Source organism: Macrobrachium rosenbergii, chromosome 12 (assembly GCF_040412425.1).
Source record: "Macrobrachium rosenbergii isolate ZJJX-2024 chromosome 12, ASM4041242v1, whole genome shotgun sequence".
In the NCBI taxonomy this organism is placed as follows: domain Eukaryota; kingdom Metazoa; phylum Arthropoda; class Malacostraca; order Decapoda; family Palaemonidae; genus Macrobrachium; species Macrobrachium rosenbergii.
Genome location: NC_089752.1, coordinates 65,675,320 through 65,690,319, shown reverse-complemented (window position 1 = coordinate 65,690,319; position 15,000 = coordinate 65,675,320). Strand labels below are relative to the sequence as shown.

Below are 15,000 nucleotides of genomic sequence, written 5' to 3'. Positions count from 1 at the left end.
AGAGAGTTCCTGTTGTATCAAGGGCAAGTCACTTGGTGATGTTGCTGTTTTGTAGTTCCCAAGTCTTCCTTGTAGAGGTAGGTTCTGATGGCAACTTTGCCTCTTCTCCCAACTTAAGTCTCAAGAAGTTGTGTCTTCAGGGAATTGAAATAATGGCAGGATGATGGGAGCTGTACATGAGAGAGCCACTAGGTTCTTTCCCCCAGGGATGCTTTTGAGATCAGATGCTTCCAATGGGGGGTAGGATGCACACCTGGGCATTGTTCTGGGTGGTGAGACTCACTTTAGGGCTGATGTCAGATTCCTTTTAACACCAGCCCTACCATCAGAGACAGGTTGCAGGGACATGTTCCCTAAACACCTTCATGGCAAAGAAGTTGCTCGAGACCTCAAGGTTCCGAGCTTACAATTGGCTACAGATTGGCACAACAGGCAGCTCTGGGGTTTCTTCTCTATGCTTGCTTCAGTTCGAGCACGGGCAAAGGCTTCTTTCCTGTAAGGCAGCCTCAAACCTTACGTCTTTAGTACATGGTCAACAGCAGGTTGTGTACCACTACCCCGTGCGAATAGCTAAAATCCGCAAATACTTGAAACCCCTCTAAAAATGTTTATAACTGCCTACAGTATTTTGATAGTTCAGAACAAAAAACCCTCTAAAAATGCTTATACCTGAATATTTTAATAATTTTATCACAGAAAGTGCATTTAGTCACAAAAATGTGAAAATACAGTAATTTGTGAATATTTCCCAATGAAAAATACCGTGAATACAGTCAACTCCCGGTATTCGCGGGGAATGCGTACCACTATCCCTTGCAAATAGCTAAAATCTGCGAATACTTAAATCCCCTCAGAAAATGCTTATAACTGCCTATTTTGATAGTTCAGAACTCCAAAAACCCCTTATACTTGAAAATTTTAATAGTTTTATCACAAAAAGTGCACTTGGTCACTAAAATCATATGAAAATACAGTTATTTGTGAATATATCTGTATGAAAAATACCATGAATAGGAGATTTTTCTGTGAATAATATGTATACTGTATATGTTCCACAGAGAAATCTGCGAATAGGTGAAGCCACGAATCCAGAACCACGATGCGAATAGGCTGGGGTCCACTCTAGGTGAATTTTCAGTGAATAATGTGTATATATGTTCCACAGAGAAATCCACAAATAGGTGAAGCAGCAAATCCGGAGCCGCAAATAGGCAGGGATCCACTGTATTGGTGAATTCCTTGGATATTACAACCAGGTGTTTTTTTTTTCTAGCGACATAAACATCCAGAGATTGGCATCCAGTGTTAGACATCAGACATCAGGACTGAATAACTTTATTTGTCTGTCTCCATTCTCCATGGAATTATCCAGCATAGTGCTAATGGCTTTCTAAAAGAATGACTGGATGATTTGATGGACATGGAGGATGCATATTTCCACATACAAATAACTCCTGCCACAATATATATTTGCAGGGAAAGTGCCTTGTTTCAGCCTGTGTACAGCATTTTAAGTACTCACAAGGACTTTGTCTTTCATAGGGCAAGACTTTGTCCCTCCCTAGACGACTGGTTTATGTTTGCCAACTCTTTTCAGTGAGATTCCAAGGGCCAAGGATCTGTTACTTTGTCTGGCTCTGTCACAGGGTATTAAGATTTTTAGTAGTCTTCTCTGACTCCTTCTCAGTCTATTCTCTATCTAGGGACGAGGGTAGACACTTGCAATTTTCAGGCTTTTCCGTTGGAGAGAGAAATAGACATTTCATTTCGTCTTGAATTTTAGCCCTTAAGGAAGCTTCATACGAGGCAATGGGTTTTTCTGTAGGGATGCATGGTCTTACTGGTGAATTTGTCAGAGTAGCAAGGCTCAGGAGGCAGGCAATTCAGTAATATGTGAGAGAGACTTGGGACAGGAGTAGTGGACCCAGATCTCGCCTTGTTTTTAGGTGCATCAGTGAGAGGTTGGAGAGTGTGTCTGTGCAACCTAGAGAGGTCAAGACTGTTGGTCAGAAGATAAACAACTTTGAACTCCATGCTATATGGAAGAGTCGTCTACAACGTGAACACCTGGTGTGCTATATGGAAGTCTCATGCAAAGTGAAAACCTGGTCAGAAACCAGGTCATAGGAGTAGTTTCTGATAAAACAACCTTTTTAGCATATATCAGGAACCAGGGCAGCTTGAGGTCATAGACAACATTCATAATAGTGGAAAGGCTGCTGCTTTTGGCAAAAGTGAGGATCAGAGTAGTGGCTCTTCCATTCATTCTAGGGAAGACATGTTTTGGTAGATCAGTTGATCAGAAAAGGAAAAGTTCTGCTTGTGGCATGGTCGTTACATCCGAAAGTTCGTCTGTCGCTGTGGAATCGCTAGGGTGCTCCAAACATGGACTTTTAGCAACATGATTAAACAAGAATGGCCACTCTCTTGCTTTCCCTTCCAAGACCCTCAGGCTTTGGCGGTGGATGCATTACTTCAAGATTGGTCTGGTTTAGATGCATGGGACTTTCCCCCTTTATCAATTATGAAGAAAGTATTGAACACCTTTCAAGTACAAAGAATTGCACAATGACTTGTAGTGCCTTAGTGGCCTCATGGATAATGGTTTTTGGACCTTCTGACTCTTGTGGTAGACCTGCCTTGTATTCTTCTGTTAAGGACAGGTCTACTCAAACTAACAAATTCTGTGTGGTTTCACTAAAAATCTCCTCATGTCACTCTTAACCACTTGGAGGCACTCGGCTGTCTCTTTTGAATAAGGAGGAGATGGTATATCGGAATCAATTGTTAATCAAGTAGAGACAACCTTGGCCTTGTATCAGAAGCAGCAGGTTGTGTATTGTTCTTGGTGCTGTTCTGGAGAGATTTCCAGCCCTATTTCTATAGACATCAGAAAGTTTTGTGCTTTTTGTAAATATGCTAAGTCTTTTGGTGTTTACTTTTTGAGGTTATATATCCTTGCTTTATTCGTTATTGCATCATGTGCAATTGGATCTGTCTAATGATCCACACCATAAGGAGGTGTTGCAAGTGGTTTAGATTGAAGCCCCTAGAACTCTCTGGAATTTAGACATAATTTAAACATTTATCTGCAGATACTTTGGAGCCTTTGGAATCAGTTCCATGGAAGTATTTAACTATGAAAACACTTTTCTTACCCTCGGGACTTACATTAGAGTTCTGTTGTTGCTCAGTAGAAAAAACAGATTCATTACAGAAGGAAGGTATACATAAGTACAAACCCTCGGTCTTTACATATGAGATTAACTTTCAGTGAGCTGGAAATCTGGTTGCTAAACTTTTGCAAGGTGATTATGGTAATAGCTACTGATGGTAGGGGCGGAAGTATCACCCACCAAGTCAGTGGCGCATTCAATTCTACGCAGTTTTCTTTTGGTTGCAGTCTCATCTAGACATGTATTTCTTTTTCTGACCTGCCATTCGACTCTCTCTTCGGTGTTTGAATAGATTTGTTTTTGTAATATATTGTTTATATTTTTTTGTTTATACTTTTTGTTTATACATTTCAACATGTTTTTCTATGTTGCACTAATGATATATTCACTTATTCTTGCTACATAGCCATACTGACTTGTTTTAGCCTGTATAAGTTTTGGAGCTTTTCTCCTTATATATCATTTTACGTACTTTTTTGTTGCCTTTTCGTAACTTACCAAGTAATTACATAGCTATGGTTCCCTAACCTACAGCAGCTTAGTAATTCAAAATTCGCACGGTGGCGCTGGTATCGTTAGTGTGTAGGTGACAACGTCCCGCCACCATCCGAGACTCGAGGAAACAAACCAGTGGATAGCTCAATTCGTTTTCTGCCAGCTTCCAGTTAACATCGGAAGTTTTCACGCAGCTGCTGCTTCGCCTTTTGGCTTTGTTTTGCATGAATTTTGGTGAAGTACTCAGAATTTGTTGCTTTGTGGCTTGCTGCCATTGTTTGAATTGTTGTTTGAGTTAACTTTAGTTTTTTTAGTTAACGATGTTGGATTCCAGCTCATTGAGTATTCGCTTTTGTTCCGAGGGTTGTGGAACTAGGCTAACTAAGCTTTCTTACGATTCTCATACAAAATGCACTAAATATAGAGGGCAAGATTGTAGGAAGGATAATACTTGCATAGAGTGTCAGGATTGGGAGGATAAGAAATGGAAAACATTGAAATCTCATCTAGACAAATTAGAAAGGGATAAGAATTGGAAAGCAGCCATTAGGGATGAAAGTAGGGCTAATGCAGAATCCATGACTTTGGAAGATGTAGGGGATGATGGCACTATCACTCCTCCAGTTCCTCCTCCTCCTGTCCTAACTACTCCTACTTTACCGTCTGCTCCTGTTCCAGGTTTCCATGATTCCACTCTTAGTGCCATTGCCAGCCTCGAATCTAGGTTTGATCAGAAATTTACTGTATTATCTAGTACCATTATGGAAATGGGGTCAGCTATTAAATCTCTAATGGAAAAAAAAGTAAGTGTTGACAGTGCAGTGACAAGTGATAATGCTGTGAATATTGAGGAGGTGGCTGTCCGCCCCACCAGTGCTCCTAGACGAAGGTCACTGTCCCACTTCCCTGCACCAGGGAGAAGACATACCGGAGGTCCAAGGGAGGCTGGCGGGGTTTGCCCATGGGCAGTCGCCCCTTCCGTTGAGCTTGTCGTGCGCTCCCAGGCTTCAACTAAACGGCATTGGAAAGGCATTCCTGTGCATCGACTTTCTGATTTGGAATCTTCCAGTCCACGCCAGAAGCCATATCGCTACTCTTCTTCTTCGCGCCCACTCAAGAAACATGCGAATATTAGCGATTCTTCTCCCCTGGCTGTCAAGAGGTACAGAGAGACTAGCCCTCAACCTTCCTGCAGCTTTCAAGTCCAGCCTGATTCTCCTGCTTATTTCTTTGAAGACAGTCCTGAGCGCTATAAGCATTATAAGCACCCATCTTCTTCCGACCGCCAAGTGCCCGCCGACTCTCGCCAGACTTCCACGGGTGAGCGCCCAGCGCCTGCCGACTCACGCCAGAATTTCGGCAATGAGTGCCCGGCGCCTGCTGATATTCGCCAGAATTCCTCCAATGGGCGCCCGGCACCCGCCGTCTCGCACTAGACTTCAGCTCTAGTGAATTCCCAGCCTCTTCTTGTGGAACCAATGCACCTTCGTTGGCTATTCTGCCTACTTCATTGGTCCAGGAAGATTCTTTAGCCCCACTTAAGCGCCAATTGACTGAGCTTGTGGGTCTTTTGAAGAAATCTGTGTCTGCTCCAGAGTCCAAGGATAAATCATTGTCTCCTGTCTCTTCGGAGGAAGAAGAGATTGTTCAGGATACGGTTTCCTCTTCTTCCTACTCATCTCTCTTGCGTTTCCTCCTGGAGAATTACCTAGGCTTCTTCAGGCCTGCTTCACCTACTTCTCCAGCTTCTGCCTACCTCATGAAAAAGCATCCGTCAGAAGGTACCAGACTACCCAAGCTTGTTCTTTCCTCCTCCTCAAAGAAAGCTCTCAAAGAAGTTCATGCCTGGCTGACCGCTAAGAGAGAACAGAGCAAAGCGACTTTTGCCTTTCCGCCCAGCAAATTGTTGAAGATGAGATACTCTTACTATGCCACTGGGGAAGCTTCTTCCTTGGGAGTTTCTGCCTCCTCCCAAGGGGACTTCTCTGGACTGGTGGATTCATCCCGTAGAAAGGCTTTATTGTCGGCCAAGATAACGTTTTCCTCAGCCAAGCTAGACCACCTTATCAAGAATATTTTTAAGGTGTTTGAGATATTTAGTTTCCTAGATTGGGCCATCGGGGCACTAGGGAGTAAGATTGTTAGAACTTGCCTCCCTTTTTTCTATGGGTGTCCTTAAGAAGAGGGAGCTCTTGTGTTCGTTGGCCTCGAAAGGAATCTCACTGACTCAGAAGTCAGCTCTACTCTTCGCTGCCTTAGACAAGTCTCACCTCTTTCCTCAAAACATAGTGAAGGATATTCTTTTAGTTACAGAGCAAGTCCACCTCTGACTTGTTGACTCAGTCCACTAGACGTCCTAAGGAGCCTGTGCCTTCCTCATCTAGATCATTCTCCCCTCTTCAGTCTCAACCCTTTAGTGGAGGGAGAACTACAACCCAGCCTCGACCTAGATCAAATTTCCGACCTCCTACGAAGTCCATCAAGAGGTCTTCCTTCAAATCCAACCCCAAGAAGTAAGAAGTTAGTCCTCTGCGCCCAGGTAGGAGCCAGACTTCTACTTTTCTGGAAGGAATGGGAGAACAGAGGAGCAGACCCCTGGGTGATCAAGGTTCTCAAGGAGGGCTACTCCATTCCTTTCGTAAAGACTCCTCCCTTAACTACATCTCCTATCGCCTTGACAGCGTACTCAAAAGGTTCCACGAAGTTTATGGCCCTCTTTCAAGAAGTCAAACTCCTTTCCAAAGGAAAGCTAGCTGCACTTCAATATCCTGGAACGTCATGTTTCATGGCATCAAGAGGCTAGGTTGGCTACTTAACCCAACCTAACTAGCCTGAACTAATCTACACCTTAATAACCTGTATCATCTTAGCTCTCCAAGCCTCAGGATCCAAGGATAGTCATTCAGTAGTGTTGTTAAGGGTGGCTAGTATCCTATCATCTCCTCGACTGACGGTGGTTAGAAACGTTGGGACTAGTCTGTACTTGGATAAGTGACCTAGAAACTTCAGATGCTGTTGACGCCAAGGAGACATCTTTCGCGTCCATGATTCAAGTCTTGGGCTTACAACTTCCTGTCATTCTGCCTGATTCAACAGGAGATCAACAGCACCTCCAAACTAAGTTCTGACAACTAGTTTTTGGTTCCTACTGTGTCAAGAAGTAGTGTCTAGGAGCTCCATTTATTTGTTATGCTGTAGTTACACTCCCCCTGTGAGGAGTGGGAGATGTAAGCAGTAGCTGTGGCTGCTGCAGTTATACTGGTTGATCCACAACCCGAGAGGGAGAGAATGTTATGTGGATCTTAAGATCGTTTCAGGAGTCTCAGGGTCTGAATAGGCACTCTTTTGATAGTAACGATACCAAGATAGTGTCATGATTACACTGTCCTCCTTCAGAGATTTTTAATTTTTTTTAGACTTTCAAGAGACTCAAGATCCAAAGATAGACACTCCTTGGTGTGATAGCAATGACACCACAGTAGTGCCATGGTCAGCAAAAGCTCCTAGTGTCCTTTCATCTACTCTATTGCAGTGCATGTACACGAATAAACAAAAGAACATTCAGGACAGTTGCCAACAGACACATCCCAAGCTACTTGGGTGTAATTACAACAATTCATTCAATGACCTCAGGAGATAATGACAGTTGATCTTGGCACCTTGACATCTGGAAATTCATTCATCCTCTGAAGAAGATTGATCATAGTCCTTCTTGTCTCAGCTTACTGAAGTTGGCACTGTTCTGTTCTGTCTTCTTGCACCCTTGAATAAAGCAAGACATCTTTGGTATCCATTTACATCTGGAAGCTTATGCCTTTTGCCATTCTACATGTCTCGAACATGATCAGTGATATGGATCATTCCAGTTCTATGGTCCTGTGACTCCAATGACAGTATGACGTCTGTGTTGCCTCTGTAAAGACTAGACTTTCATCCCAGTGCCAAATTGGTACCCAAATTGTCATTTCTCTGACAAGTTAGATGATCAAACGAGCGTACCCCGCAACTTCCTGGTGGACATCAGTACGTTTCGGGCCAGATCTTTCGAGGCCAGGGGCCTTTGTCTGTCCAACGCATTCAGGAAGAACCTGTCGGTCAAGTACTAGGATGGAATGTAATCTTGCAGCTCATATTCATCTCCTTTTACCTTGGGATGTTGCCCATGGGTCCTTGGACTCCTTTTCCTTGGATCCTATGGGGGATGCTCAACAAGTCATGTAGTTCACCCAGCTCTTGAGGGACAGGTTGCATCTCACTTAAGGTGTGCGGCTGCAAGGAGGAGGTGTATGTGGGACTGACCTCCTCCCTTTCTCCTGTCTTCCTTCCTCTTCCAGTGGGCAGAGGAACATTGAATGAGCCATCACGTGCTGGACGGGCGTGCATGCAGGTGATCTAGATGACTGAGTATCCTATCTATAATCTAGCTCCATTTGGATGAGTACAGTAGATGCAAATCCTTCCTTCTCCCTAGCAAGGGGAGAGAGGGACTGACTATGAGCAAACCAGTTGGTTATTCTTAGCTTTATAGTCTCCGACACTGTGGGTTCATCCAAACCTTTCTGAGTCAAGGATATTAATTCGAAATGACCAGAAGTCTGATGATTGAATATCTCTCTTGTTCAGTAGATTAGAGGTGTGGTCTCCTTCCTTTGCTCTTTCATGACCAGGAAGAAAGTACCCAGGTTAGTCGAACTACCAATCAGCTCAGAGATTTACTTAGAATCCTCCCTCCAAAAGTAAGTCCCTCTCACATAAAGACCGAGGGTTTGTATTTGTGTAGGAACAAATGACAAATTTTTAAAGTAATTTGTATTTTTCATAACATACAAACCTGAGGTCTTTACATATAGGGCTCGGCTCTTACCACCCCTCATTCTCTTACCTGAGTCAAAAGGTAAACTGTGTAGAATTGAATGTGCACTGGCTTGTTGGATGGTCCTTCTGCCCCTACCATCCGTAGCTATTACCATAACCACCTTGCAAAAGTTTAATGGCTGGATTTCTAGCTTGCCAAAAGCTAATCCCATATGTAAAGACCTCAGGTTTGTATGTTAGGAAAAATACAAATTACTTTAAAAAATTATCATTTTGGTAGCATTGGTGACAGTTAAAAGAGTAAGTTAATTGCAAGCATTTTTGTATAAGGTAGGCTGTTGTAGAGGTGATGCATTTTATCTTTTTTGCCTTAATCAGAGCTAAGAATCATGTTGACACTAAGTTATTACAGAGAACTATAAGAATTCCAAACTTGACCTCTCTAGTGAGGAATGTAGAGAAATAACTTCTCTCTCATGATAGGGCAGTTAAGTTTTATTTAGATAGGTTAAAGCCTGTAAGAGACTAAGCTAACCATTTCTTTTGTGATGTTAGAAAACCTAACATGCCCTTGTCAAATGAATGCAGTGTCATCCTTAGTTAAATATTTGATCATGCTAGCACAAGAGAAACTAGTTCTAGATCTTTTACCTTTATAGAAGGTAAACAATCATAATATAAGAGTGGTTGCTACGTCATTTAGTTTTGAAAATTTTGTCGCTTGAGGAGATGATTAATGCGGAGCAGTGGAAGTGCAATTAAGTTTTTGACACTCACTACTTTAAGGACATAGAGATCTCATTTGAAAACTGTAAAGCCCTTAGTCTGCTAGCAGTATAGGGTATATTCTTTTCCTGAACCAAAAGAAGGAACAGTCTTTAGGCTTCTGGGATTTGATTTTATGGGGAGCATGAATGTACAGTCATACCCCCAGACTTGCGCAAGGTTAGATTCCAGAACCCCTTGCACAAGGTGAATTTTCGCATAAGTTTGTTACGGTCTCTAAAAATGATAATAAATGCTTATTTCTAAAGTTTAAACACTAAATATGACCCTAATCATGCTCCCAAATTATTAAGTTAACTTTTAATGAAATTAAAGTTACTGTAATTTCATTTAAAAGTTAGCTTAATACATTACCACTAAAAAAAGAAATAAATGGTTGACATAAAAATAGAGAGCTGGGAGAGAATTTCTGTCTCTCTCCCCTTCCGACTGATCTATTTTCAGAAGTCTTCTCAACCTCCTTTTAATAACTTCTTTGTTCTTTATTTTATGTCTCTTTCTCTTTGTTCTGAAATGCTTTTTCATGAACAAACAGTGTTTTTTATTTTGACTAATACAACTGTACAGGTAAAGACGTACAGAGAAATAATGAGTTGTAAAAATGTGTGAGCACTAACTATGTGAGAGAGAGAGAGAGAGAGAGAGAAAGATAAGGGTTCTCCTTACTTAAGAGAGTTAAATTATTTATCAATTATTATGGAAACTGAGAGAGAGAGAGAGAGAGAGAGAGAGAGAGAGAGAGAGAGAGAGAGAGAGAGAGAGAGAGAGAGAGAGAGAGAGGTTATCCTTATATTAGATATCAAAAGATGGAAATTCAGTATTAAACTAACTTAAAGTGAAATTAAAGTTACTGTAATTTCATTTAAAAGTCAGCTTAATACATTACCCTTAAAAAAAAAATAAATGGTTAACGTAAGAATATAGGAGAGTGTGAAGATTAGTATGCTATTTCTCTCTCCCCCCATTCCACTGATGTATTTTTAGAAGTCTTATCAACCTCGTTTTTAAAAACTTCTTTATTCTGTCTCTCTTTGTTTTCAAATGCTCTGTTTAAGAATGGTGCATTTACAGTTTGTAAACTGTATAGGTAAAATTAGATCAGTTTAAAATTATCTACCGCACATTTAAAGACATACAGAGAAACAGTAATACGTAGGTTGTACTGACTATGAATGAGAGAGAGAGAGAGAGAGAGAGAGAGAGAGAGAGAGAGAGAGAGAGAGAGAGAGAGAGAGAGAACAATTGTCCTTGCTTAAGAGAGTGAAATTTTTCATGAATTATTACAGACACAGAGAGAGAGAGAGAGAGAGAGAACTTTGACCACTAGTCAACAACACTACCCCTTCTTGTCATGTTAAAGTGACATGTCTGACATCTTTTGCCTTCGAGCTTCTTACAGAAGATGAGGGAAAAATATTTGTTTTTTTAAAATGCGTATCACAAACAAATTGTGTAGTTACAGTTATTATTATTATTATTATTATTATTATTATTATTATTATTATTATTATTATTATTATTATTATTATTATATTATATTATTATTATTATTATTATTATTTGAAAATTGGTACTTATTATTAGGTAAAAAATTTATTTATCATACAAAAGAAATACAGTAAACATATACATGTACCATAATAATTCTCTCATCTCAGTAAAAGAGAGAGAGAGAAATTATTACTTTTATTATTTAATGTTATTTAATTTACACGTTAAAGCTTATAAATGACATAAAAAATTAAATATAAACACTTTCGCAGTGTTTCTCAGTATTCGCAGATGTTCATGTGTCTGTTCCAATGAAAAGTTCGTGTGTCTGTGAATTCGCGCAACACGAATCGCTCAAGTTCGGGGTATTACTGACTGTACATATGTTTTACTTGTATAGGAGTGTACCTTATATCATTAAGGTTTCTAGTTTTAGTTGACTGTCATTTTGGGGACTTTCAGACTGAGGCACAGGGGTCCCTTCTTGCCACTTCTATTCAATTCTAGCTGAAGTGGTTTTCTCTGCAAGGCTGCTCTTTGCTAACTGCATACAAGACCCTTGCTCCTTGAATAGAATCCACCTTCTGGCATCTGTGCAGTAATATCTAGGAAGGATTCCAGATCAGGTGGGAATATTTTGAGTTTCATACAATAAACCTTTAGCTTGCTGGGCTAAGCAGATATTGTTCTAGCTGCACTACCCACCTTCCTCTTCTCAGTGTGGGAACCAACTATCTTTAACAGTAGGTAAGATTCATCCCAAATAATATAAATTTTAATACAGTAGTAAAATTTATTATTTGGATAATTACATACTATTAACATAGACCCTGCCCAGCCTCCCACAACTTTGTGGGCTGTCAAGAAGAATTCTGATGAGCTAAAACATTCAAACACACCATGTGGAGAACAGGTGAACTAGGCATTTATGTGGGTCAGCCAAGTGATTTCCTTCTTTCATTTGAATGCCGACACGCCTGCTGGTGTGAAGATATAGCTCCTTTAACAGTAAGAAAAATGTATATATTTTTATGTTTTGGCTTCTTAGGTATTTGTGTCTTGTTTTTTAACAAAATTCTTGTTTATATTTATTTTTTTTAATAATTCAATTTATAATTGCTGTCAGTTTTGCTAGGTAACATAGTTGTGTTGTGTGGTGAAAATAGTATAAATATATGATTTGTACAATAGTTGTCTGGTATAATCCCTCCAGTATGTGAGTGTAAAGGTAAAAGAAGAGTACATCTAGTTGCTTTAGCACCTTAAACCATTTCCTCAGATACCTGATGTTGTCATGGATTTTTTGTGTCAGGGATATTCTGGGGAAATATCAAGTTTGTATTATTGCCAAAAAAATAGGTTACACAAAGTTGTTTGTTCAAGATAATTCTCCATATCACAGTTCATAATAATTTAGGAATGTTATTTGAAAGTACTGTTCAATTCATAGTTCATAAACAGTGAGTAATATTAGAGCCTACATTTATTTATCGAAATTTTGATCTTTTTGTAAATAGGGGGAAATTATTGTATTTGATCCTTAATATTGAACAAGAATTTTGTGAAGAGTTCAAGAGATACACAGTCCTATGTTTTGATTTTTGTGTAAGTTTTTACAGAGTTCCATTTATTGTACAATTCCCAGAGCTTAAAAGTAAAATTGTGATTTATATTTTTATCTAGTTGTCATTTTGTAGGGCTATCAATCCCAGACCATATCAGTTAAATTAAGGAAGAGCATTGCAGTGCTATGTCATGATGTAGGTGTATTTGCCAAACTGAGTAATTTCTTGTTAACATTTCTTTGTTCAAAGATGATCTTTGAAATTCTCAGTGAAATGGAGGTATCACTAGGCGGTAGCCAAAGTGTGTAACATCCAGCAGTGCCATTGATTGACTGAATGTTTTGTATGTAGAAGTAAGCAAGTAAATTGTTATGCACTAGTAAAGTACTTGTTAGTCATCTTTATTTTATGCTCAAAACATTTTCATATTTCCTAGCAGGGGTACAAATGTGGTTTTGTATGTTTTTATGACTGAAAAGTGTGTACAGTCATACACAGTTATATCCTCATCTGTAGTGTTGGTTTTGGGTTTGTACATCTTTCTGAAGTGTAAGTTAGTAAGTATTGATTCATACTGTTTATTCAGAAAGTATGTAACTATAATAAAGGTAATTTCAAGTACAGTATAATATTTTTCTATCTGAAATGTATCTAGCAAATAGGTTGGAAGGTAAAAAGGGGTGAAACATGCTATTTTTCCTAATTAAGAGATAGGAAGATATTTGGAAGGAATCAGGAATAAATTAAAAATGAAACTCAGTAGAATAGGAAAGAATCTGAGTTTTTTTTTTTTTCATCTTCCTTTGCCTTGTGACTAGCAAGCGTTCCTAGCAGTTTGGTAATTTGTAACTTCTATGAATAGAACCTTTACCAGTGGCCATTTAGTTGTCTAGTGAACAATTATGTTATGTTAGGTATATTTTAGAATGACCTGTATACTGTTTTTACTTTGGTTACGTGCATAAAGAGAAGTAAGAGACGTTACAGCTATCAATTTAGATTTGTAATAAATGCTAACTTTTCACTTACAGTTTTGTATGAATAGAAGGATTGAATTAGAGGATAGTTATTGTTTAAGGGAACCATATTCACCCATGATGATGCAGAGGGATAGAGTATCAAAAGAGGGAGTGTGTTAACTGTCAAGTAATGTTTAAAGGCATGTTCATTTACCTGAGGTTGTATGTTCTGAGAGCAGTGGAGTGAGCCATGTATTAGGTTTTGCACTTAGAAGGAAATGCTTCTTTTTCTGTATTTAGGTTAATTTGAAATTTTGCCAGCTTGAGGGAGCCTGTTATATTGGCTGTGTATAATTGTTGCCTTGGTTTTGTTTATGTAGATTTTTATTCACTATGTAATTATACAAACTGCTTTTCTCTTAATTGGCAAAATATACAGTTAATTGGAATTTTTGTTCTTATTTTCATATGGATGATGTCTGTAACTTAGATATTTCTCTTAATATTATGCATTATTAAACACCATTACCAAATACCGTAATTTTGTATTTTGAAATAAGTACTTGAGTGACTGAGGCAACATTACTGAATAGGTGTGCTTTTGTTTCAAAATTATATGTCGTAACATTCACTTCTATGCCTTTTCAAATATTTTGATAAAAATATTAAATGATTTCTAAAACCCATAAAAAAGTAGTGAAGTAATTGTGATGTGGAAGTAATTCTCATTATCTTACTGTATACCAGTTTTTTGCACAATGTTGTGAACCACAGTGTAACATTCACTTCTATGCCTTTTCAGATATTTTGGTAAAAATGTTAAATATTTACTAAAACCCCTAAAATAGTAAGGAAGCATTAATTGTGGTGTGGAAGGTAATTCTCAGTATCCTGTTGTTACCAATATTTTCCACAGTATTGTGCCCCAAATATATATATATATATATATATATATATATATATATATATATATATATATATATATATATATATATATATATATATATATATATATATATATATATATATATATATATATATATATATATATATATATATATATATATATATGTGTGTGTGTGTGTGTGTATGTATATATGTGTATATATATATATATCACACATATATACAAACATACTAATATATATATATATATATATATATATATATATATATATATATATATATATATACATATATATATATATATCTATATCTATATATATATATATATATATATATATATATATATATATATATATATATATATATATATATATATATATATATATATATATATATCCTGTTAAGTAAAGAATGCCAGAGAGTCTTTATTGAAATGATGTGTATTAGGGGACTTTATGAACAACAATTGTCGTAGCCTGTTTCTGCTGCTTACACAGTTGTGGAATGTAAATTGACCTTAGTGTAAAGTGCAGTTATTGTCCTTCAGAAGGCACAAATATTTACTGTATATGGAACAAGCCTAAAAGGCCATGTACTTGAAAAGTCAGGCATGCTCTCTCTCATCAGATTTCTTTTCAATGTCAGATACATTTACACCAAGTACTGCATGATGAATGGGGATCCACTTGACATTATCTAGAACAACTGCTGATTGCTCAAAAATTTTGTTTTAGTTTAAGAACAAGTGTGTTTTTTATTAATCAGATGTGATATTGTAGTGTACGACAAGTATAAACTGCTAAAATG

At 38.2% G+C, this 15,000-nt stretch overlaps 1 protein-coding gene across 1 annotated transcript in view; it reads left to right on the top strand.

The window, feature by feature from the left end:
• The window catches only part of LOC136844051 (uncharacterized), a 158,122-nt gene that overhangs the window by 72,448 nt on the left and 70,674 nt on the right, over positions 1 to 15,000 (top strand). The window contains exon 4 of the mRNA XM_067113065.1: positions 4,096 to 4,991. Coding sequence (XP_066969166.1) covers positions 4,096 to 4,991 — 896 coding nt within the window. The remainder of the gene's footprint in view (positions 1 to 4,095; positions 4,992 to 15,000) is intronic.